The sequence below is a fragment of the Amphiprion ocellaris genome, chromosome 8, assembly GCF_022539595.1.
Source record: "Amphiprion ocellaris isolate individual 3 ecotype Okinawa chromosome 8, ASM2253959v1, whole genome shotgun sequence".
NCBI lineage: Eukaryota > Metazoa > Chordata > Actinopteri > Pomacentridae > Amphiprion > Amphiprion ocellaris.
In genome coordinates this window covers 36,262,036-36,284,412 of record NC_072773.1, presented here as the reverse complement: position 1 = coordinate 36,284,412, position 22,377 = coordinate 36,262,036, and the positions used below count along the sequence as shown (strand labels likewise).

At 38.2% G+C, this 22,377-nt stretch overlaps 2 protein-coding genes across 4 annotated transcripts; one reads left to right on the top strand and one right to left on the bottom strand.

The window, feature by feature from the left end:
- Nucleotides 1-4,503: 4,503 nt before the first annotated feature.
- On the bottom strand, nt 4,504-17,124 carry zgc:154075 (uncharacterized protein LOC556929 homolog). 3 transcript variants are annotated; one of them, XM_023270866.3, is made up of 14 exons: nt 16,990-17,124; nt 14,168-14,276; nt 12,557-12,641; nt 12,400-12,473; nt 11,680-11,739; nt 11,314-11,421; nt 10,701-10,757; nt 9,089-9,219; nt 8,789-8,843; nt 8,032-8,124; nt 7,812-7,946; nt 7,368-7,469; nt 5,169-5,330; nt 4,504-4,961 (listed from the first exon to the last, which is right to left on the bottom strand). In XM_023270866.3, the coding sequence occupies exons 2-14, from the start codon at nt 14,258-14,260 to the stop codon at nt 4,833-4,835; spliced, it is 1,284 nt and encodes a 427-aa protein (XP_023126634.1). In that variant the 5' UTR covers nt 14,261-14,276; nt 16,990-17,124; the 3' UTR covers nt 4,504-4,832. The 3 variants fall into 3 exon arrangements, with proteins under 3 accessions (XP_023126634.1, XP_023126635.1, XP_023126633.1); XM_023270867.3 differs by lacking the exon at nt 16,990-17,124 and adding an exon at nt 14,576-14,754 and having other exon boundaries at nt 5,169-5,276; XM_023270865.3 differs by lacking the exon at nt 16,990-17,124 and adding an exon at nt 14,576-14,743.
- Nucleotides 16,462-21,999, top strand: taf10 (TAF10 RNA polymerase II, TATA box binding protein (TBP)-associated factor). Its single transcript, XM_023270868.3, has 5 exons — nt 16,462-16,853; nt 18,936-19,093; nt 19,226-19,290; nt 21,468-21,582; nt 21,678-21,999. Exons 1-5 carry the CDS (start codon nt 16,718-16,720, stop codon nt 21,765-21,767), a joined length of 564 nt encoding a protein of 187 aa, XP_023126636.1. The 5' UTR covers nt 16,462-16,717; the 3' UTR covers nt 21,768-21,999.
- The last annotated feature ends 378 nt before the right edge of the window (nt 22,000-22,377 follow it).

The following is a 22,377-nucleotide window of genomic DNA, read 5'->3' as shown; positions in this document are numbered from 1 at the left end:
TGACCCCTCTCCTCAGCCGTCTCTCCCGACAAAATAGCTTCAATTCCTGAGGCGTGACAAAATCTTTCTTTTTCTTCTCTCCTCCCACTCCGTCACCCTCCTCCTATTTTTCCCTCTCTCACCTCACTTACTCTCGCTCCATCATTTCCTGTTGAGTCACCGGCAGAGCCATGTTTTACAGTTTGCTGCTCCCTCCTATCGCCTTCCTCCTCCTCCACTTCCTTGTTCACACACGCCTGTCTTGTAAGGGGGGAAAAACTCGGCGTGACGCTACAACAGCAGCTCTCTCCTTCAGCTGGAACAAAAAGCAGGTAGAAAAATCAGAGCAGATGCACTGGAACAAATGCCCTCTCAAAACAAGAAAAAAAAAACTTATTTCAAGGAATTTTTACCTTGGAAAAAGTGAAAAAAAAAATCTGCCAATAGGCTTAGTAAGATTTCTTGAAATAAGATATGATATTTAGAATATTGAGATCTCAGAATTTGCTGGGAAAACTTATTTTAAGCTATATTTTACCAGGATTGTCAAGCTTAGGTGTCTTAAAATAAGGCAGACATGCTAAAAAAAAAGCAGTTTTTCACTCAAAAGTAGATTTTTGCTTTTATGTAACCTCCTAATTTGACATGTACTAATCCTCATTTACGGGCACCAAAAAATATTGTTTCCTTGTCTGAAAAAAAATACAAAAATTCAGCAAAAAAATTCCACAAATTTCTGAAAAATTGCAAAACCTTCAGGAAGAAATTTCCAATAATTCCTTAAAAGTTTTCCTTAAAAGTTTTATTTAAAAAATGAAAAAAAAAACAAATTTGGCAAGAAAATTCTTGGAAATATTTTCAAAAAATGAGCAAAAATCTTCCAAAAAAACAAAATCCTAAAAATATCTAAAGTGATTACATATATATCAGTAAAACTTCTAATATTTTCTTTAAGAACATTCACATAAAAATCAACCAAAATCCAGCGAAATTCGCTGGATTTTGGTAGAATTTTTTTTTGTGAATGTTCTTAAGAAACATTTTTAACATTTTTTTCCACCAAAAAATGTTCAAAGATTTCCCAAAAATGTTGCAAATGTGGACATCAGAAGTTTCACTGTGAAAATATATTTTTTTTCCCACATTTTCAAACTTTAAAACGGGTTAATTTTGACCCACAGGACGACATGAGGGTTAAACTTATTTTGAGTTTTCTTGTAAAATTCAACTCAAAACAAGACAATTTCAAGATTGTTTGACTTAAGATATTTAAGATGCAATGTCTTTAAACAAGTCCCTCCATCTGCTGAAATATCTCTTGTTAAATGAATTTATCTTAAATCAAGTGTGATGAGACATTTTGACTAAAAATAGGACAAATAGACTCGGTAAGATTTTGAATTTTTGCAGTGTGTAGGAAGTGATTCATGCAGGTTAAAAGACTCAGAGGATCAGGGGATTATTAGATCGGTTCGACACCTCACCCGTCACAACATGTACCAAAAAAAACAGCTTCAAGCAAAATTAAAGGGAAGAGAGGGAAAATAAAACCGCTCAGAGGTCTATTGCTTCCTTGGAAACTTGAGAGTGCAGCCTGGTATTTGCAGACGTACTCTGGTGAAGTGGGAGGAAGTGATGCTGTGGTGAGGTAAGGCTGCCAGTGAGAGGGAGGCTGGAGGGCTGGGCTCTGAGAAACGAAAGGGCTCTGCGGTGGACCGGTTGACTCATTCAGAAATACAGCTGCTGACTCAGTTTGCAAACTCGCCTCCTTGGAGCACGTCGCCGGTCATTGTCACATTTTCTATGCTTGTATACATCTAACCTGCACTTCAGAGTCAGAATCAGCTTTAATGGCCGAATAATGTACACAACATGCAAGGAATTTGGCTGCTGGTGTCACCCTAGGAACAAAGAAAAATAATAATAATAAAAAAGAAACTATAGAAAGAAGAACAGGGAAAAAAATAGTAGTAATAAAATAAACATAACACAATATATACAGATATTTACAATCTAGAAAGGAATATATAAACATAGTGCAAAAATGATAATTACTAGATGATGATACAGAACAAAAAGCAGAGAATACTGTTCTTAGTGCATAAAGTATTGTTCATATCCACTGGAATACTATATTTTTGTACAGGTGTGGAGGGATGAGAATCAGGGAACTCTTCACAGGTTCATAAAATCAGTATTATTAAGGCTTCATTCTGTCTGAAACTACATGTTTGTTCAGAAACTGCTCAGAGAATCACCCAGCAGGTTACATCAAGTGGAAAATGAAGCTTTGCCTGAAGGAGTGCCTATCCTCCACCGCCGCTCTAATCCCATCCTGGCACCCGGTCAAAGTTTCACAGTGATTCAATCGTTTCGTCATTCCTCCAGTTCTCTCCACACGCCCTTCTTCAAACGTCTCACAGCCGTGACAGTCCAACCATCACCATCAGCACGCCGTGATCCCTGCAGGAGGACGGACTGCAGGATCCACAGTTAGTCATCCTGGATGTGTTGCAAGGTCCAACAACTGTGAGCTGCTGTTGACATTGTTGTGTTGAGAGGGTAGTTAAGGACGCCTCCCTGCATGATGGAATGAGATAAAATTGGAGAGCTATCTTACCTGATTGTGATGCAATGTGAGTCACGCTGCTTTGAGAAGACGGCATGTACGGCAGGTAGCTGTTTAGTACTTGCCAGAGTCATAAATGCCATAGAAACGCAGCCAAATTCCAAGAGGAGTGCAGTTTTTCCAAAATGTGGTTGTAAACCGGAACGTCTGAAGCATGACAGTTAACAGCTGGCTGCTATAAAAGGTGCCAGTCTGAATTAAATTAAAAAATGTTGACACAACAGTTCATAAAGCGGTTTAAACTTGAATATCATTGCTAGCTTTATAATGAAGCCCCGAAATAGGCCATTTTTAACCCTTTGATGCACAACATGGTCAAAAGATACCCATACTCAATAGAATATGGGTATCTTTTGACCATGTTGTGCATCAAAGGGTTAATCTAACAATATTTTTACACTAAAGTAATTTATTTTGCCTTGATTTCTAAAATACATTTAATAGACTACAATTTCTCACGCATTGCTGCTTTGGAATAATGTTCCAAATCCATAAAAATGTCATGTTTTCTGATGAATCATCCTTTTGTTTTAGGTGTTTTAGTGGTACGAACGTTTTAAATGTGAGAGTCGATAGATTCCAACTCTGGATCATAAATTTCAAGCATGATCAAACTACTAACATGTCACATATGTGAAAATATTTCAACATTTTTAGTTTCAGCAGTTAATTAAATCAACAATAATCAGCTGCTATGCCAAAGCTACTTGTGCTCCTCCTGATAAAAGGAACTAGTGACACCTTGTGTTTAAAAGATGGAAGTGTAAAGATGACAAGAACTGATGGTTTTCTGTCATCTATTATTTATTCTGAGAACTCTGTGAGTAAACAATCTGGAATTATGATTCATAATCACTGTGTTTAGAGAAACTACTCTGCACTTTTGGCCGGCTACCGTCTCATCGTCTCTATATCCATTGATTTCTCTGTGCTTACTTAAACCCCCAGCCCTCTGGTGTAGATTTTTGAATTCTTTCAGGCCGTTGGTGGGTGTAGTAGGGGGTCAATAAGAACGTCACTGCAGTATCAGTCACTGAATAACCCATGGAGTACAGTTAATGGAATGAATATGGAATACACATAAATCTGCCTGGAGCAGGATGTTCAAAAACGGAACAATGGTACATGAAAGAGACTAGTGAGGGAGGCCACCAAGACACCCATGACTCCTCAGAAGAAGTTACTAGAAAGAGACTAGTCATGGAGGCCACCAAGACACCTACGACTCTCTGAAGGAGTTACTAGAAAGAGACTAGTCATGGAGGCCACCAAGATTCCTATGACTCCTCTGAAGGAGTTCCAAGCTTCAGCAACCGAGATGGGAGAAACTGTGCATACAACAGCTGTTCCCTTTTCTTCACCATCTCAAATCTAAAAAGCTCTCATTTGCCAGAAGACAATTGAAGACTGAAGTCAGCTGGAAGGAGGTTCTTTAGTAACGAGACCAAAACTGAGCTTTTTTGCTATCAGGTTAGACACTATGTTTGTCAGACACACATCGTAACAAACCCGCCATCCCAGCTGTGAAGCATGGCGGTGGCAGCATCATGACATGGTGATGCTTCTCTGAAAGGCTTGAAAAGGTAGATGGTAAAAGTTGTGGTTGACCTTGAAAAGGACGGTTTGTGCAACCTGGCCGAGCCTGAGAGGAATGAGGTCAAACTACAGCGTCCAGATGTTGTGACTGAAGGTGAATCTACTGAATACTGACTTAAAGCGGGTGAACAATCACTCAGTCACTTATTTTAAATTTTATATTTTTCCTTAATTGCCATTACTTTCCAGACATCTGCTTTCACTTTGACTTGAAAGACACTTTTTGTGTAAATATTTATCAAAAAAGTCAAATTAAATGGATCAAGATAAAATGTTAAAAAGCAATAAGAAGGAAAAAGTTCCAAAGGAGGTGAATATTTTAATCATATGGCACTTTAATAGGCACTATATTTACATCTACTGTAGCCCTGAGCATTTCACAAATCTGTAACGGATCAACTGGAGTGAGCATTTACAGAAACTTATTAAACACGACTGGACAACTAATCATCAAGTTATTGAGAGTACAACGCTTCACTTTAATACCGTCACAGACAGTACTGAAACAATTACAGACTACACAAGATTTGCTCCTTCATCTATCAGTTTAAAAGCCTCTTCAATCATTTGGATGTCATTATAGAGTTTGATTTTTATCTCTAACATGCTCAGAATGTTTGTAGGTCTTCTAGCTGTGCTTTTTGTCCTCACAGTAAACCACTCTGCCCTCCAGTCGCGAACGCTCCGCTTCGAACACCAGCAGATGGCTGAGTAGCGTCTCCTCGGGACCCGATCGAATCAGGGAGGGATCGTTGTTCTGCATTCACAAAAACAAACACCACATCTAATCAGTCATCCCAGCACAGATTCACATATACAAGCAATATACCCGTCCTTCAAATCCCTTCACCAGAAGTAGAGATAATATTTAACCGGTTTCTTCATCATAAACAACTTCAAGTACAACTCAGCTATCCACAAATGTTTCTGACAGTACGTTTCTTCAGTATTTCTAAGCACTCACCGCCACAGCAGAAATAAAGGCATGTATGAGGTGGTAGTCGGCGTCACCGTGTCCCGTCATGCCGAACGCCCAGTGAGCTTTACTGTCTGCCGTGTGCTTTGTGGATCTCTGGGTCAGGAAGTCAAACACACGGATCTCATGACCATCGTATGACAGCTCCCCCTGTGAACATGCAGGTCATTACACAGCAGACCGGATTGTGAAATAAAAGTCTTGAATTTCCAGTGACTCCTATAGCTCAGAATTTTCCGTGATGGAATCATTGAAACGTGTATCTGTATCACCAAAAAAGCCACAGGTCTTCTGGAAATATGACAAAATCTGCAGGGTGAAAACTATACATACATTTTACCCTCTAGCCTCCAAACATATTTCTGGTCATTGTGGCCTAAATAGCTTCATTTTTGTTCCATCTGTCCACAGTTTTCACCAGAAGGCCTTTTCTTGGTCAACCCTAACCCTAAGTTCCTTCCTGACCGTCCTGACCAACCATCTCTCAGCAGCAGGTCATAGTTTGTGTTTGTACAGATGATTTTGGGATCTGCAGCTGCTTTCAAATGGCTCCAAGGATCTTTCCTGACTTGTTTAATCAATGACTTCATTTTTCATCTATCAGTGCTGAGCTCCTCAGTCTTTCTCACTGAGTTTAACGAGTTTACCGGTTTAAATTGGATTAGAGGAGTCGCCAGCTGTAGTCAACTGTAATCACTCACAAGATGTTAAGAGACCACACCACTAAGAAAATCTGATTCATACAGCTTTCTATATCATCCATCCATTGTCTTCCGCTTATCCGGCGTCGGCTCACGGGGGCAGCAGACGAAGCAGGTCATTCCAGACGTCTTTTCCAGCTCTTCCTGGGGGATCCCGAGGCGGTCCCAGGCCAGACAAGATACATAACCCCTCCAGCGAGTTCTGGATCTACACTGGGCTCCTTTCCCAGCTGGATGTGTTCAGAAAACCTCCAAAGGAAGTCTCCCTGGAGGAATCCGATGTCCAGACCACCTCCACTGGTTCCTTTAAGGTGAAGGATCAGCAGATCTACTCCGAGCTCCCTCCAGATGTCTGAGCTTCTCCCTCTATCTCTAAGGTTGAGCCCAGACACCCTACGGAGGAAGCTCATTTCAGCTGCTTGTATCCACGATCTCATTCTTTCAGTCACTACCCAGAGCTCATGACCATAGGTGAGGGTTGGAACGTAGATGGATGGTAAATTGAAAGCTTCTTCTTGCCTCTCAGCTCCCTCTTCACTACAGTGGTTCGGTACAATGCATTTACAACCCACATTACTGCTGACGCTGCACCAATCCTCCTGGCCATCTCTCGCTCCATTTTCCCATCACTTGTGAACAAGATCCTGAGATACTTGAACTCCTTTGCTTGGGGAAGCAACTCCCCCCCCCAACCCAGAGGGAGCAATCCACTGGTTTCCAGCAAAGAACCATGACCTCGGACTTGGAGGTTCTGATCCTCATCCCCACCACTTCACACTCGGCTGCAAACCGCTCCTGTGCTGCTGAAGGTCTGAGGAAGCCAACAGAACAACCATCTGCAAAAAGCAAAGATGTGATCCTGAGCTCATCAAACCGGACACCCTCCTCACCTCGGCTGGTCCTTGAGATTCTGTCCATGAAGACCATGAACAGGATCTGAGAAAAGGGGCAGCCCTGGAGTCCAACACCCACTGGAAACGTGTCTGACTTTGTGCTGAGTGTGAGGACACAGCTCTCACTTTGGTTGTCCCTGTTTCTTCATTACATCACCAAAACTGATCATTCAAGTTGCTGTATGTATCTTTTTGACTCAGCAGATTTTTCCCTATTTCTAAGCAGACCTATATAAATCTATGTGGGAAGCAAAATGCATGATGAAACGTGTGTTTTAATGATTCCATCATAGAAATTGAAGAGTTATAGAGGTCATTAGAAACTCCAGACTGACATGATGTACATGGTCTTCCTATATAAACTTTTGTTCCCTACTGTCGCTGATTCTCCATCCTAGAAGCAGCTAGGGCTACGTACTGGGCCAACTGTTCGACTGACAGCTTCTCTTTTAGACAGGTGATAACATTTCAATTCATTTGACAACATTATAAATGTCAATACAATGTAACTTTTCCACTATGACCCCGTTCTTTCTTCAATGTATACACACACTTGGGTTAATATAGAATTAATTTGCCTCAGTCATCCGTACCTTGGTGCCATAGATGGTGGTTTTTCGTATGCAAATCTCCTCTGAAAACGCCACCATGGAAAAAGCTGCTGTCACTCCTCCTTCAAACTCCATGTTAACAACCTGCACAAACAGAACACACAAACACAATGCTAGGCTTCTGACTGGATTCAATTAGGATTTTTCAGTTACAAAAATTGTTCCTCTGAATCTGAAAACGCTCAGCAAGACTGAGCAGACAAACATTGTATAACTAATGTGCATTCATTGAAACGTACCTCAGACTATTGGGTGATACCATACAGATATATACAGATATATTTGTGTATATAGATATGTGTAATATTTGAACGATTTAAACTTGATATGAATGTTGGACTACGTATGATCTCCTTGATTAAAAAAACAAAAAGGCCATTTCTGGACACTGTGGTGTGGAGAAAAGTCCTGAATGTGTCGTCTAACCTGGTTACTGCAGACATCGTTGTCACACTCGTAGACACAGCGGCCGTACGGTCCGGTCCTCAACGCCTCAGTTACCGACTCGATGTCTGGGAAGGAGCTCGGACAGATGTAGTTTACTGGCCAGCCGGTGTGACCCTAACACACATAGATGCACACATACAGTATAAAAGCGTGTACAAGAAGCAAAGAGTTGTGTGCAAGAAGCAAATAATGCGTTTACCTGTTTCACTGTGTCCAGGTAGATTTTGCATGCTGAGTATGGGCACTCTTTTTCTATCGGACAGTCGAGGCAACGATCTGAAGCACCTGCTGGCTGAAAAAAAAGATTTTATATTCATACTTCAGAATCAGAAATACTTTATTGATCTCTGAGGGGAAATTGCTCCCATTCAAGTCTTAGAAATATAAACAATGATACACAACTCATCTGTGAGACCACTCAAATTAACCTCTCTGCACAATTGTCTGGCCAAGATTAGTAACCAGATGTCTCATAACTTGGTTCCTTGGTTCATTATCTATAAACAGAAAATCTTTCTGCAGAAACATTTGCATCGATTTTAACTACCATTTCAAATGTGCTAAAAACATGTCAATTCAAAGTCTTAGAAATATAAGCAGTGCAAAAAATATAAACATTAGCAGAAAAATGAGTAGAAACAGTATCAGCATAAATGTAAAATGTGCATTTCCTAAGAGAATAAAACAGAAGCATACATTGCAATAAATAGCGTGTTATTGCACAGAGGTATGTAGTTATTGCACATTTTGAGTGTTAACTCAAGATACGAAGTAAAAAAATACAGATTTAGCTATCAAAGGGATTCTTAAATGGAGTCCAGTCCTTTTAGACACCATTTCATGAAGCCTTTACAGATTCACAGCACTTTTCATGATTAAAATTATAGCAAAAAACAACCAAAAAACCTGAATTCCTTTTATAATAGCAATGACTGAGCTGGACTTGGACTACATACCTTGTGTTTTTTTTGGAAGTGGCTAACGGATCCAAATGATGACACTTTCACACACCTGCCAAGTGCAACCTCCACGTTAATGATTCATCCTCAGAAAAACAACCAGGACAGACGGCAAACATCTTTATCTACATGTGGCCTCATAAAAGCAGAGTGGGTTTCTGTTTATCTGGGTTCAGGCATCCAAACAATCAATACACTTATGTCACAGTGGACCGACCAACTTTGTGCAGAATTAGTTTGAAACTTTTACTTCTAAACAACAAAAACAAGCCTTGAGTTGATGACTTGCTGGTTTACCTGCGTGCTCCGGCCCAGTGATGGATCAGGTCGATGTCATGACACGACTTGGCCAGAAGAGCAAAAGAGCTTTCTGCTTCGTTCCTCCAGTTTCCTCGAACAAACGAGTGAGCAAAGTGATAATAGCCGACCTGGAACGAGAAGTCGATGCCAGTTTAAACACACTGGAAACATTGGAATGATGATTTTAACAGAACAGGGTGCCATGACAGAACTGTTCACAGTCACATCACTGAGGGTAAATGTGTGGTTCTTCAGGTCAGGATTATCTTTGTCCTATCACTATCAGGAGACACTTTAATTGTATTATGTCAGACCATGATCTCAGTTACATAAAAACTGCAACTTCACAAAAAACATTTAAGATTTTTTGATCATTAATATGCAAATTTTAACAGCAAGCCACACGTAAAACTAATCAGACCATCGACTTCTGTTGGACGTTTCTGTATTGCTCTGAAAAATCTGTTAGAATTAAGCCAGGCAGCTCATTATTTAGCAAAGATTTTCCACACGTGTTTGTCTTTGTAGACTACATGACACACAGAACACCAGTTTAAACGTGTTTGCTTAAAAAAGGATGTCAAACATGCGGCCCGCGGGCCAAAATCGACCAGCTAGAGGGTCCAATCTGGTCCATGAGATGACTTTGTAAAGTGTAAAAATCACAGAGAAGATATTGACTGCGAATCATAAATTTTAAATAATTTCTAGACCTTGACAAGTTGTTTTCATGAGAAAGTAAAATACTAGATTGTTCAGTTTCAGATGTCTGTGATTAAATGTCTGAACACTGTGATCTGGAAGTTGAAATGTGGAAATGATAAACTGAGGCGTAATGTTGTTGAAATTTCAGTTTGTTCTTGATGTCATGTAAAAAGTTAATTCCTTAAATGTAAACATTTTCAGAATGAACTTTTTTCGCATCAAAACAAAGGCAAAAACAAGGAGTTGTGGTTATTTATAGGTTGTTATGCTGTGATTTTACTGGTCCGGTCCACTTGGGATCAAATTGGGCTGAATGTGGCGCCCAAACTAAAATGAGTTTGATGCTCCTGGCTGAAGGTTTTGAGGAGTAAAAGAGTAACGGAGGTGCTACAAAAATAATTGCCGTTATTCACTCTATATAGATTACATGTGGCGTAAATACAACATTAAGTTGAGCCTCTATGTTTGTTGGTTTTCAGCATGATGATGAAAGAGCATCAAAAGGAGATCTGATATATCTGGAGAACATTTGGGCTTTGATTTATAGAAATGACATGAACATGTTACCGTAAAATGAGCGAGTTAAATGAGGTTAAATGGGAACAATGTGTCCTCATCCAAGGTTATTCTGACACAGAGAACAGTGGAAAGACTTTTCTGGGAAATTTCACAACAGCAGTCGTTTTGAACATTCCATTCCTCTGGATTCAAATCAAGGTTCCAAACTCAGAGAGGATCTGTCTGTGTGGAAGCACGACTGCATTACAGAATAATACTACTACTATTTATACCACTAATGAATGAAATTGAGATGAGTATTTCAACTAAATGAATAAAACATGCAAAATACACACACAAGACCCATAAATTAGTAATATTTCTCCTGTATTTGCTTCATTCTTACCGGCTCCAGGTGCTGAATATGGATCACATCACCAACGGCTCCAGCGTCTATGAGCTCCTAGAAAAAGATCCGTTCATTTTCATTTTAAAGACCAAAACAAAGCAAAAATCTTAAAATGTGTTTCATACATTTTCTTCATCGCTTGCCCCAGTTTGAGGAAACGGAGTTTTGTAATTTAATCATGCAAAAGTGAGATTTCCCCATGACAAACACTGGACAGTTTGTTAACTCTGCTGTCTGATGATTCATTGTAGTTTTGCACATTCATGTAAGAGGATTATTTTTCCTCTCAGTGGAGCATAACAAAACTCAAATCAGAAAATTTGAGCAGCTCTATTTGCAAACTAGTCATTTAGATTTCACAACGCACAACAAATTAACGCACACTATCGTTCAAAAGTCACAGGAGTGATGGTTGCTAGTTAAAGTTGCTCTACATTAGTCAAAGTTGCTCTAAATGTGTTAAAATTTTCCTTGAAAAAAACAGTTTTTCTTTCAAAAACAAGGACATTTCTAATTGACCCTAAACATTTGAATGGTGGTGTATCTGAAACCAAAACTATTTTCTGTTAAAGAAAACTGTGATATGTGTGGATAAGCTGAAAATGTAGACCTTAATCTTTTGGATGAGTGGATCGTAGCGGAGAACGTGGCCCACAGACAGCATCACGCCGCTCTGAATACAAGCCTCCACGATGGCTGTGCAGTCCTCTGCAGTCGTCTAAACACACATAGGCATTATTGTGGAAGAAAACTATGAGGGTTTTCCATCTAAAACGCCAAAATTATACTTAAGTGTGATGAAAAACAGCAGATGGTACGTTTTAGGCAAAACACAGACTCACAAACTAACTTTAAATTGTTAAAATAACAGTATTTCTTAAAAGACGAGAAATAAGTGAAAAATTTGTGTTAAATCAATCTGTAGGGAACACTCATATCAAAGTTATTCCTTATATATATGTACAAATGTACTCACTGCCATTGGTTTCTCCAGGAGAACATGGTAGCCCTTCTTTGCAAAGGCCACAGCAGGTTCCTGGGAAACATACAGCAAACTGGTTTACCCAAAAGATAAACATTAAGGTTCTAAATAGTATCAAGGACTATAATTTATACATATATTCACCAGCCACATTATTAAATACACTTGTAAAATCTAATGCAATGAAAAAAAACTTGGTGGTGGTGTACTGGACCACATTAGATACAAGAGTATTCCTCGTACAGTCATACAGTCCATTTGCAAACTGATCAGAGAAATCTCACAATAAACAAACAAGAATTAGCAAACACATGGAGTTTCTGCCTTAGAAATAAAAATACTGGTCGACCAGAAACGTCATTCACCTGGAGGGTTTCTTGAAGTGTTTAAAATGCATTTATTGGTCTTTATTTACATTCACACTGTTACATATGGAGCCTAGTAAAGGGAAGAGCTTCATGAGAACTACTTCTGCAACATTTTATTATCGTAAAGCAGATTTATTTACTCCAAATACACAGTTTGAACACAGTTTAGGGCAGATATAACACTTTGTGATGCATTTATTGATGGATTTCCAACAGCATCAAGCTTCTGGCTGTGATATCTGGTTATTTTTTTCTGTTTTTTGTGTTTGTGTCTGGTTTTTAGATTTCATCAGGCCTATCTAATGACGGTATGTACAGAATATACATGTCTATGTTGTGTTTTTACCTTATGAAGTCGATCCGGAGTGCAAATTAACACTGCGTCTGCAAACTTGTCTCTCTCCAACACACTGTGCCAGTCTGTTTAGGAAAGAAGAGGATTCAGTAATTAAGTGCAAGGCAGAAAATCATAAAGTATTTAAAAGAGCTATCTCAAAGCTCGCCTTCAAATATGTTTTCATCTGGAATGTTGTGCTGCTTCTGAAGTTTGGTGCGGGCGAACTTCCTTGGATCGGACACCGCGACGACCTGAAGAGGTGAAAGTGAGGAAATAAAGTGGAAAGTTCTCTGTTAGATATTACACATCTGGGCAGTGGTGTAAAAAGAATTTGGATGCTTTTCTTAAGTGCAGAAGCAAAACAAAAGAGGAAAAATGCTCCATAATGAGAAAAAAAATCAAGCATTGGAACATTTATTAATGTTTAAATCAGTATCTATGCAGATATTATTTAATTCATGGGACTCTTGCAAACTATACTAATCAAAAATACAAACGCAGCATGTGATGTTTCATTAAATTCTAACCATTCTTTATAACATAGAAGAACTGAGTATTTGCTGGAGAAGCTGACAGACATTTGAGGGGATCGGATCATGTTGTTGGAGACGACAAATGTCAGAGGCGTGGACGTTCAAGGGCCTGGTTTCAGCTCTAAAAGTCACATCAGCGTCATATTTCATTTCCTTGTCATCTGTGGCATTGTGTGCCGTTTGAATAAAGCTGCATTTTAAGGTCTTTTATTGTCGCTGATCAAAGGAGCGGCTGGTCACATGATCTGATCACTAAACAGTGCAGTTTCTCATTTACGGCAGTTTTCCCCGTTTTCAGTACACGTCATTACAAGAAACAACGAGAATCTACTTCTTCTACATGTTATGGCACATGGGGAAAGCTATCTTCTCAAATGTGTTTTATTTTTAACACACATAAGACAAGGCAAGTTTATTTGTAGAGCACTATTCATACATGACAATTCAGAAAAATGATTTAATGGTTAAAATCATAGAAATAAAACATAAAAGTAGACATTAAGATCATAAGTAGAGACTGATTAGATTGAACATCTAAGAGAAACTGAAAACCTGAAAAAAACACTTTACTTTTATATTTCCATATTTATTTTTTTAAAAATGTGTTCCTCTTCACATTTACACATTTATTTCCTTATTTTTTAAACAGATTTATTTTTCTATTCTTTTATTTATTCCTATTTTTATTTACACATTTATTTCTTTATTTTTTAAGATTTATTTTTTATTTATTCATATTTATTCCTCTATATTTATGCATTATTTCCTTATTTTTAACAGATGTATTTATTTATTTTATTTATTCCTTTTCATATTTAAACATTTATTTCCTTATTTTTTAACAGATTTATTTTTTCCTCTTTATAAGTACACATTTATTTCCTTATGTTTTAACAGATGTTTTTTATTCTTTATTTTTTTCCTCTTTATATTTACATATCTATTTCCTTATTTTTTAACGGATTCATTTTTTATATTTATTTTTACTTATTCCTCTTTATATTTACACTTTAATTTGCTTATTTTTAACAGATGTATGCATTTGTTCCTCTTTATATTTACACATTAATTTCCTTTTTTTTTAAAAATAAATTTATCTTTTATTATGGCACTCCTGTGATTCTATAGGGTGGTGATTTCAGGACAAGTGAAATAAATAATTATAAAAAATATTGTTGTACAGATCGTGTAATAATTATTAATAAATTATCATACAGTCTGCGTGCTGGACCAGCTCTCCTCACCTTCATGCGTTCAGGGTGGACGGATGCATAATTAGAGTAGATCTCTCCTCGACATCCAGCTCCAGTCACGATCACACGGACAGGAGAAGTCATTCTGGGAACCTGCGAACTTTGGAGCAAATCACATTTTAACAGACTCGCCTGTCCACATGTCTGAGGAGGAATAATTCACCTGCACGGTCCCTCCTCTCATTAGCATTCCTGTAGTCTAGTCTTCTAATATCACTCTCTACATCCACTTCTTTTTAGATCAGCCATCAGTTGAAGGTGCACTAATTAACCCTAATTGACTTTTTAAACACGGACTCCAACAGAAACAGTGAATGACAGAAGACAGCCTATTGAAACGTGTTAAATTGTTCTTCTAGTAGGTCGTATTTGTCGGTTTGTTTACGCGCTTGTTTGTACCTGTTTTGCCCCATACAAATGTCTCAGTCTTCCGTCCTTCTTCCGCGTCTGTTCTGGACCAGAAAATCACCAGAGTCCAGAAAAAACTGCGACCGCAAAGCGCCGCTTCACTTCTTCGTCCAAGAAAACCGACCAGAAAGCAGCGCCACAGTCTCCTGACGCCCCCTGCAGTCAGTGAACGCAGCATCGCTTCCCTGGGCTGCGTTCACCGCACCTCGGAAACTATCCCTACTTATTTTAAAAATGCAACCTGCTGTAAAATTAGAGGATAACTGCTGTTTGATTCCAATGTATGTTGTCGTTAAAACTTAAAATCAATTTTATGTTTTTTGGTTCATTTTAAAAGAGGCAAGTTTTTCTAATTTTTTCAAACAATACTGTAAAAATGTGACACTGCTCTGCTGTCTTTTTGGTAGAAAAACGTCTTTAAAGAAATCAATATTCTACATTGGATCAAAAATAAATTTCTCTTCAATCAGGCCCTGTTTAATCTAGCCTATATAGAAAGTTTTACCACAATAATTAAAGCTCTAGCTAGCTATGTGTAGGTATTATTTTTCTTCCCCCTCCATGTGTATAATAATAATAATACTAATAATGATAATAATAATAGTAATAATGAATATTTTTCATTACTTTAATTTATAAATAAATCATGTAAATCCCTACAATTAATAAGAATATAGGCTCTGAGTCTGACTTTTTTTTTGTCATAAATAAATCAGCTAAATCCCCATAATTAATAAGAATATAGGATCTCAGTCTGAGTATATCATAATCACATGAGCATTTTTTCATAACTTTAATTTAGAAATTAATCATTTACATGTTCATAATTAATGATAATGTAAGATCTGGGTCAGAGTATTTTCTTTTAATGTTCATTTATAAATTAATCAAGTAAATCCCCATAATTGATAATAATGTACGATCTGAGTCTGAGTATTTTTTTCCTCAACTTTAATTCATAAATAAATCAGGTAAATCTCCATAATTAATAAGAATATAGGATCTGAGTCTGAGTATTGTTTTTGATTTTTTTTCTGTAAATTTAATTTATAAATAAATCAGATAAATTTTCATAATTAATGGCAATGTAAGATCTGGGTCAGATTTTTTTAATTTTTATTTTAATTTATAAATAAATCAAGTAAATCTCCAAAATAAATGATAATATCGGATCTAAGCTGTTTTTTTTACTTTAATTTATAAATAAATCTGATAAATCTCCATAATTCATGATAATTTAAGATAATCTTAAGTTACCTTGCTATTTAATTTAGTCAGAAGTATTTGTATTTATATAATTTTGCAGGATTTTAACATTTAATATTTAAAATTGTCAACTATATTTGCAATGCCAGTCTTATGTCTCCACTGGAAATCACTTGTCTTTGTTTTAAATGTGTTATGTGAACTACACTGACTTTACTGGAATCATGTACAAATTTAGTTGCTGACTGGATTAAACTAAACTAAACTAGTTTAAAATCCAAACAACGTAAATTCAGTTTCGGATTTCAACATGACCCCAAACGCAACTCCACGGAGACTTCGGAAATCCTCGGCTTCCTTCGTCAGAACCGAACCTCACATACAGCAGGATCTGATTTCGGAAAACTTCGGCTTTCTTCGCAGAGCCGAACCTCACATTCATCAGGATCTGACTTCGGAAAACTTCGGCTTTCTTCGCAGAGCCGAACCTCACATTCATCAGGATCTGACTTCGGAAAACTTCGGCTTCCTTCGTCAGATCCGAACCACACGTACAGCAGGGTCTGACTTCGGAAAACTTCGGCTTCCTTCGTCAGATCCGAACCACACGTACAGCAGGGTCTGACTTCGGAAAACTTCGGCTTCCTTCGTCAGACCCGAACCTCACATACAGCAGAGTCACATGACGCGATTAACTGTAGCGTGAGCTCAGCTTTTTGCTGCACCGAGGCTACAATAAGTTCCGATGCCAGCTAGATTCAGTCATTTTATTAGTTTCTGAGTGTCACATTAGCTTTACACCAGAACTTGCATCTTTGTAAAAGTCTGGTTTTAGAGCTGTGTACCACCGAAATCGCGGTTTTGGGGGCATCTGTCTCTCTGTGTGTGTGCTAGATAGCTAAGGTTAGCTCGTTAGCTAACGTCAATATGAATGTAGAAAACGTAAACCAGACTTCTGCTGCTACAGGAGTCCCTTCGACCACATCTTCAACTTCAACTAACTGTATCGCCAACGATAATGCAGCAGCCAGCATCAGCAGCATCCCTTCGGTCACTAGTAACGGTAATGTGGCTTTAGCTACTGTTGTTGTTGTTCGTGTTATTGTGTTTAAAGCTGCGCTGGTTTCACGTCTCCGGTGGGAAATTTACTCATAAACATTCACTTTTTAACGTATAATAACGAGGTCAACATGGCTTACCGTAAGAAGACGTCTTTTTTATGCCAAGAAGCATATTAGCATCATTAGCTCATCAACCAAATGAAGTGCAGAAATATGAGGCTGTCACAGTTTATCTGAATATTACAGCTGCATGCAAAGCTGTTCAACCCCTCTGACATCTGACAACTGCAGGCGACTTAATCATATCAATGGTGAACAGCTAATTTATTGAAAAATTATACAAAAGCAAAATGAAGATTTAATTCATAATCCATCCGAAATTTCAACTGTTTTTACAAAAAGCAGGTTGCAAAATGATTCAACCCCCTATAAACCATGCTGGATAAATACAGACAACTGCAGTACAACTCAAATGCCATACACCTGGATGTAGACATTTTGAGGTGAATTCAAAGGTGACACATGCTAAACATTGAGTAATTCTCGTGTATAAAATGGGGACACTTTCTCCTCTTGCAAGCAACATGGTTCAGACCAGAGAGATGTTCCTGAAGTCTAGAGAGGAGATAGCTGCTTTGCACAAGAAAGGAAATGGGACCAAGAAGATCTCCAAGCTCTAGAATGTTCCCAGAGACTCTGTTGGAAGCATCATTGGTAAGTTCAAAGCCAGCGGTACTGTGGCTCCACTACATGGTTGAAAAAAGAAGCTGTCGGCAAGAACATCAAGATTTCTGCAGAGACAGATGGACAAGAACCCCAGGCTGACTGCCAAGGACCTCTCGCTTGTATCTCAGTTCTTTCGGTCACTATCCGGAGCTCATGACCATAGGTGAGGGTTGGAACATAGATGGACGGTAAATTGAGCCATGATGGTTTGATACAATGCCCACATTACTGCCGTTGCACCAATCCTCCTGTGCATCTCTCGCTCCATTTTCCCATCACTCATGAACAAGATCCCGAGATACTTGAACTCCATCGCTTGGGGAAGCAACTCCCCCCCAACCCGGAGGGAACAATCCACTGGCCTCAGAACCATGGCCTCGGACGTGGAGGTGCTGATCTGCATCCTCGCCGCTTCACACTCGGCTGCAAACTGCTCCAGTGCTGCTGAAGGTCTGAGGAAACCAACAGAACCACATCATCTGCAACAAGCAGAGATCCTGAGGTCCCCAAACCAGACACCCCCAGCTGAGCCTTGACATCCTGTCCATGAAGACCACAAATGCCTTCTGGTGACAGCCATGTGTCAACTGTAATGCTGAGGGACAGTCGGAAATAACGGGAACTTTAAGTGACATTTGGAGTCCCCACAAGGACTGGTTTGAGGACTCTCAGCTGTTATATCCTACCAGTTCTGATGTATGGATGTGAATCTTGGAATAATAAAATGTCAAACAGAATCACTGCAGCAGAGATGCATGCTACGTATATCTTACACGGACAGAATAACCAATGAAGATGTTTTAAAAACACTAAACACAAATTATACGCTACTGAACAAAATTAAGAAATGGCAAGCAACATTTTTTGGACACATCTTAAGGAAAGAGACCCTGGAATATATCATTACAACTGTAAAAATGAATAGGAAGAGAGGAGGAGGCAGACAGAGAATGAAAATGATAGACAGACAGACATCACGGCTACACATGGAACGGGCAACAGTTACAATTCACAAAGCAAAAGATCAGATGGAGAGAAATGATTGCCTACGCTGAATGGCATGGCACTACATTGATTGATTGACAAGGACTGGACGGGTTGTTGTGTTTTCATTGTGACCTGAACTCAGTCATACAGTGAGTTGTCTTTGTGCTACTTTGAGCGAAAAATTTGATTCTAAAAAGATGTGAGATTTTAATTAATGTACAGGAAAGAGGTTCAGTGTGGGACCTCTGTCTTTTCCATTTACAATACTATTAAAATTCCTTCTTTAGAAGTAAAAACTATTCTTCTTACTTGTGAAATGTAGCAGATAGTTTGATATATTTTTAAACTCATCTTTGTTCCCTCTGTCACAGCTTCAGCCTCAGCAGCCATGGTAACGCCATCAGCTGACACGTCTGTCTCCAACGGCGTCTACGTTCCCGGCGGCATCACCAATGGAGATGTGAAGCCTGCCATCACCACCACGCCTCTGGCTGACTTCCTCATGCAGCTGGAAGAGTACACGCCTACAGTTAGTCATCCTGCCTGCTGAATTATACATTTATAGATGAGGACACATCGTCAGAAAGGCTGCATGTCGTCACTGAGCTGACATGAAGTAATAATGTTCCTCACATGTTATTGAGTCGTTTTTTTTTTCCAGATTCCTGATGCAGTTACGGGCTACTACCTCAACCGGGCTGGCTTTGAGGCTTCTGATCCAAGAATGTGAGTGCATGAACATAGACACAGACTACCTGTGTTAGAGGCGTTATACCCCACAACAGCAAATGCAACAAATCAGAATGCCTCTCGGAGATTATAGCTGCTGCATTTAGAAGTTAGTCATGAAGAGTAACCTAATATTAGGGCAGCTGTGTTGTTTGAATTCAGATCAGCAGCTTTGAGGCAGTTTATATTCTCTGGAATATTTTGTGGATTGCAGAGTAAAACTAAGAAAACAGGTTAGATTGAATGCTGTTTGAATTTCGTCATCCTGCACAGACACATTTTTGAGAGAAAAATGGCAGCATCAAAATGCAGAGAATTAAGAATACTAAACCCGTTTGGTTAATCGTGGTTTCATTTACTTAAGAATAACTGACTAACTCTTTATCAGATGGTCAGAAATAACAGGAAAATGCATAAATTTCTATTAAATAAGGTAACACATACTAGCTGGCTTTTCTGTGCATGGATGGATCATGTTTTACTGTAATGAGTAGTCAGCTACGAAACACCCTCTGGCTCCAGACTGCAACCTTTTATTGAGTGAAAATTTCAAGTGGTCGCATTTTACTAGTGACTGATGATCATTAAACTGTATTGGTGTCGCTCTAACCAGCAAAGGCAGTTACTGTGTTAACCACAGTGTTGGAAAGTGGGACTTCTATAGCTTTGATGTATTTACACTTAAAAATGTGGTCTTTCTTGTGGTGAAATATGGAGTGTTCCTGCATGAGCTGCTCATAGAAAAGAGTCACTCAGTTTCATCTGGGACAAATCTGACATTAGAATGCCCTCGTTTAACTTTCTACAGGATAATTTTTGGTTACACACCTGTATGAGCACAGCAGATACAACAGGCTGCAGTGTGGGGCGTTTAGGGAACATCGATAAATTGTAGTGTCTGTTGATGAGAAGATGTTCCTCAAATGATGTATTTTGCCTGTGACCAGGTGTTTATACTTGGATATTTCAATGGTAAATACAATCTAAATATGTTTTGAATCAAGACAATCCCTTTTGTAATTAAATAATTACACTTTCTCACTGGAGTCTTGGCTCACTTAGGTCTAAAATAAAAACTTTAGAAGAACACATAGCGACAGCAGTTGTGTAAAACCTTTATTTTTTTTAAATGACACGGATAATAGAACAAAATAATCTACGAAACAGTCTTTCAGCGCTTTTTCCCCCTCAATTTTAAAAATCAGAGCAACAGTTTTACACAAGAACCTTTGAAAAACCATTGACAGTTTGAAATCTGCTTTGTTCTACTGTCCCACTGTCATTTTTAAGAGCACTTAAGAAGCTTCTAAATATATAACCAAACAGCTTGTTTAAGGTGATAAAATCTTTGAATAAAATTTATATGAAAGTGGAGGGAGTGAAGTTAAGCTTTCCTCATGTGCTTTAAATATACCACAGCCAGTGAAAAAGTTAGTCTGAAGGCCTGAACCTGCACACTGGGTTTTAAATGTTTTTTAAGAAGCAGAAACTATTGATTCTTTATATTCATCTTTGGGCTCATTATGAAAGTAGGTAAAACAGTAAATGATGATTAACCTTCGTGTCGTCCTGTGGGTCAAAATTGACCTGTTTTAAAGTTTGAAAATGGAAAAAAAAAATAAAAAATTCACAGTGAAACATCTGACGTGGCACATTTTCAACATTTTTGGGAAATCTTTGAACATTTTTTGGTGGAAAAAAAGAAATATTAAAAAAGGTGTTTCTTTAAGAACATTCACATGAAAATCAACCAAAATCTAGCGAATTTCACTGGATTTTGGTTGATTTTTATGTGAATGTTCTTCGAGAAAATATTAGAAGTTTTACTGATATATATGGAATCACTTCAGGTATTGTTAGGATTTTTTTTGGAAGATTTTTGCTCATTTTTTGAAAATATTTCCAAGAATTTTCTTGCCAAATTTGGGGGAATTTTTTTTAAATAAAACTTTTAAGGGAAACCTTTAAGGAATTATTTGAATTTTCTTCCTGAAGGTTTTGCAAATTTTCAGAAATTTGGGGAATTTTTTTGCAGAATTTTTCGATTTTTTTCAGACAAGGAAACAATATTTTTTGGTGCCCGTAAATGAAGACAACAGGATGATTAAAGTCACAGATCGGCTGTGAACAGACAGGAAGAAACACATTAATAATTGTCTTTTTCACTCTTGTAGAATCCGTCTGATCTCGCTTGCTTCTCAGAAGTTTATCTCAGACATCGCTAACGATGCGCTGCAGTACTGCAAGATGAAGGGCACCGCCTCAGGAAGCTCCAGAAGTAAGACAAAGGTGAGCGTTTACCTGATTTTAACTTCCACATTGAATCATTATCATTGCTTTCCCCTGACAGTTTCTTGTTCTCTGTCATTTCCTTTTCCATGTAGGATAAGAAGTACACTCTGACTATGGAGGACCTGACTCCTGCCCTGTCAGAATACGGCGTAAATGTCAAGAAACCTTATTATTTTACATAGAAGTCCTTTACACCTTTTTGCTTTCGGTAGTAATTCTCCCCCCGCTGACCCCGTAGAGTCCGTCAACACCTTCATTGCTAAATGTTTTCTGACCATGATTTAGTACAGCTTTGACAAATCTTTGTAGTCACTTTGCAATTTGTCATTTTTTTGTGGAGCCATCTTTGCATTTTGTTAAATTGTGACATTTTGTTTTATTGTTAAATAAAACCTTCAACAAAAAACCTCAGACTTTTTTCTTGTCCTTAAAAAGATACTCTATTTAACCACCATAATAAAAGCATCAATGTTGCTGTAAAAATATTTCCTCCCCTACACATTTTACACTCATGCAGCCTCCATTTTTAACATTCACTTTGGGTGTTTTTTCCAACATAATGGACACCATTTGATCTGAGCAACAAGAATATGATGCAAATGAAAAAAATGTCAACTCATTTCCCAATAGAACTTTAACCCTCCTGTTATGTTACGGGTCAGACGGACCCATTTTAAAGTAAAAAAAAAAAAAAATGTAAAAAATAATTAACATTATTTTTTCAGTATGAAACTTCTGCTTGACTTCACAGGTGTAATCAACATGTAAAATGAAAATGGTTAATTGAGAAAT

Coding starts and splice junctions, on each gene's coding strand:
- zgc:154075 (XM_023270865.3), bottom strand. Junction 7,470..7,811: donor ACGATGTCTGCAGTAACCAG/GTTAGACGACAC, acceptor CTGTTTGTGCAG/GTTGTTAACATGGAGTTTGA. Junction 4,962..5,168: donor CCTTTATTTCTGCTGTGGCG/GTGAGTGCTTAG, acceptor TTGTGAATGCAG/AACAACGATCCCTCCCTGAT.
- taf10 (XM_023270868.3), top strand. CDS start 16,718: ATGAATGTAGAAAACGTAAACCAGACTTCTGCTGCTACAGGAGTCCCT. Junction 16,854..18,935: donor CCCTTCGGTCACTAGTAACG/GTAATGTGGCTT, acceptor CCTCTGTCACAG/CTTCAGCCTCAGCAGCCATG. Junction 19,094..19,225: donor TGGAAGAGTACACGCCTACA/GTTAGTCATCCT, acceptor TTTTTTTTCCAG/ATTCCTGATGCAGTTACGGG.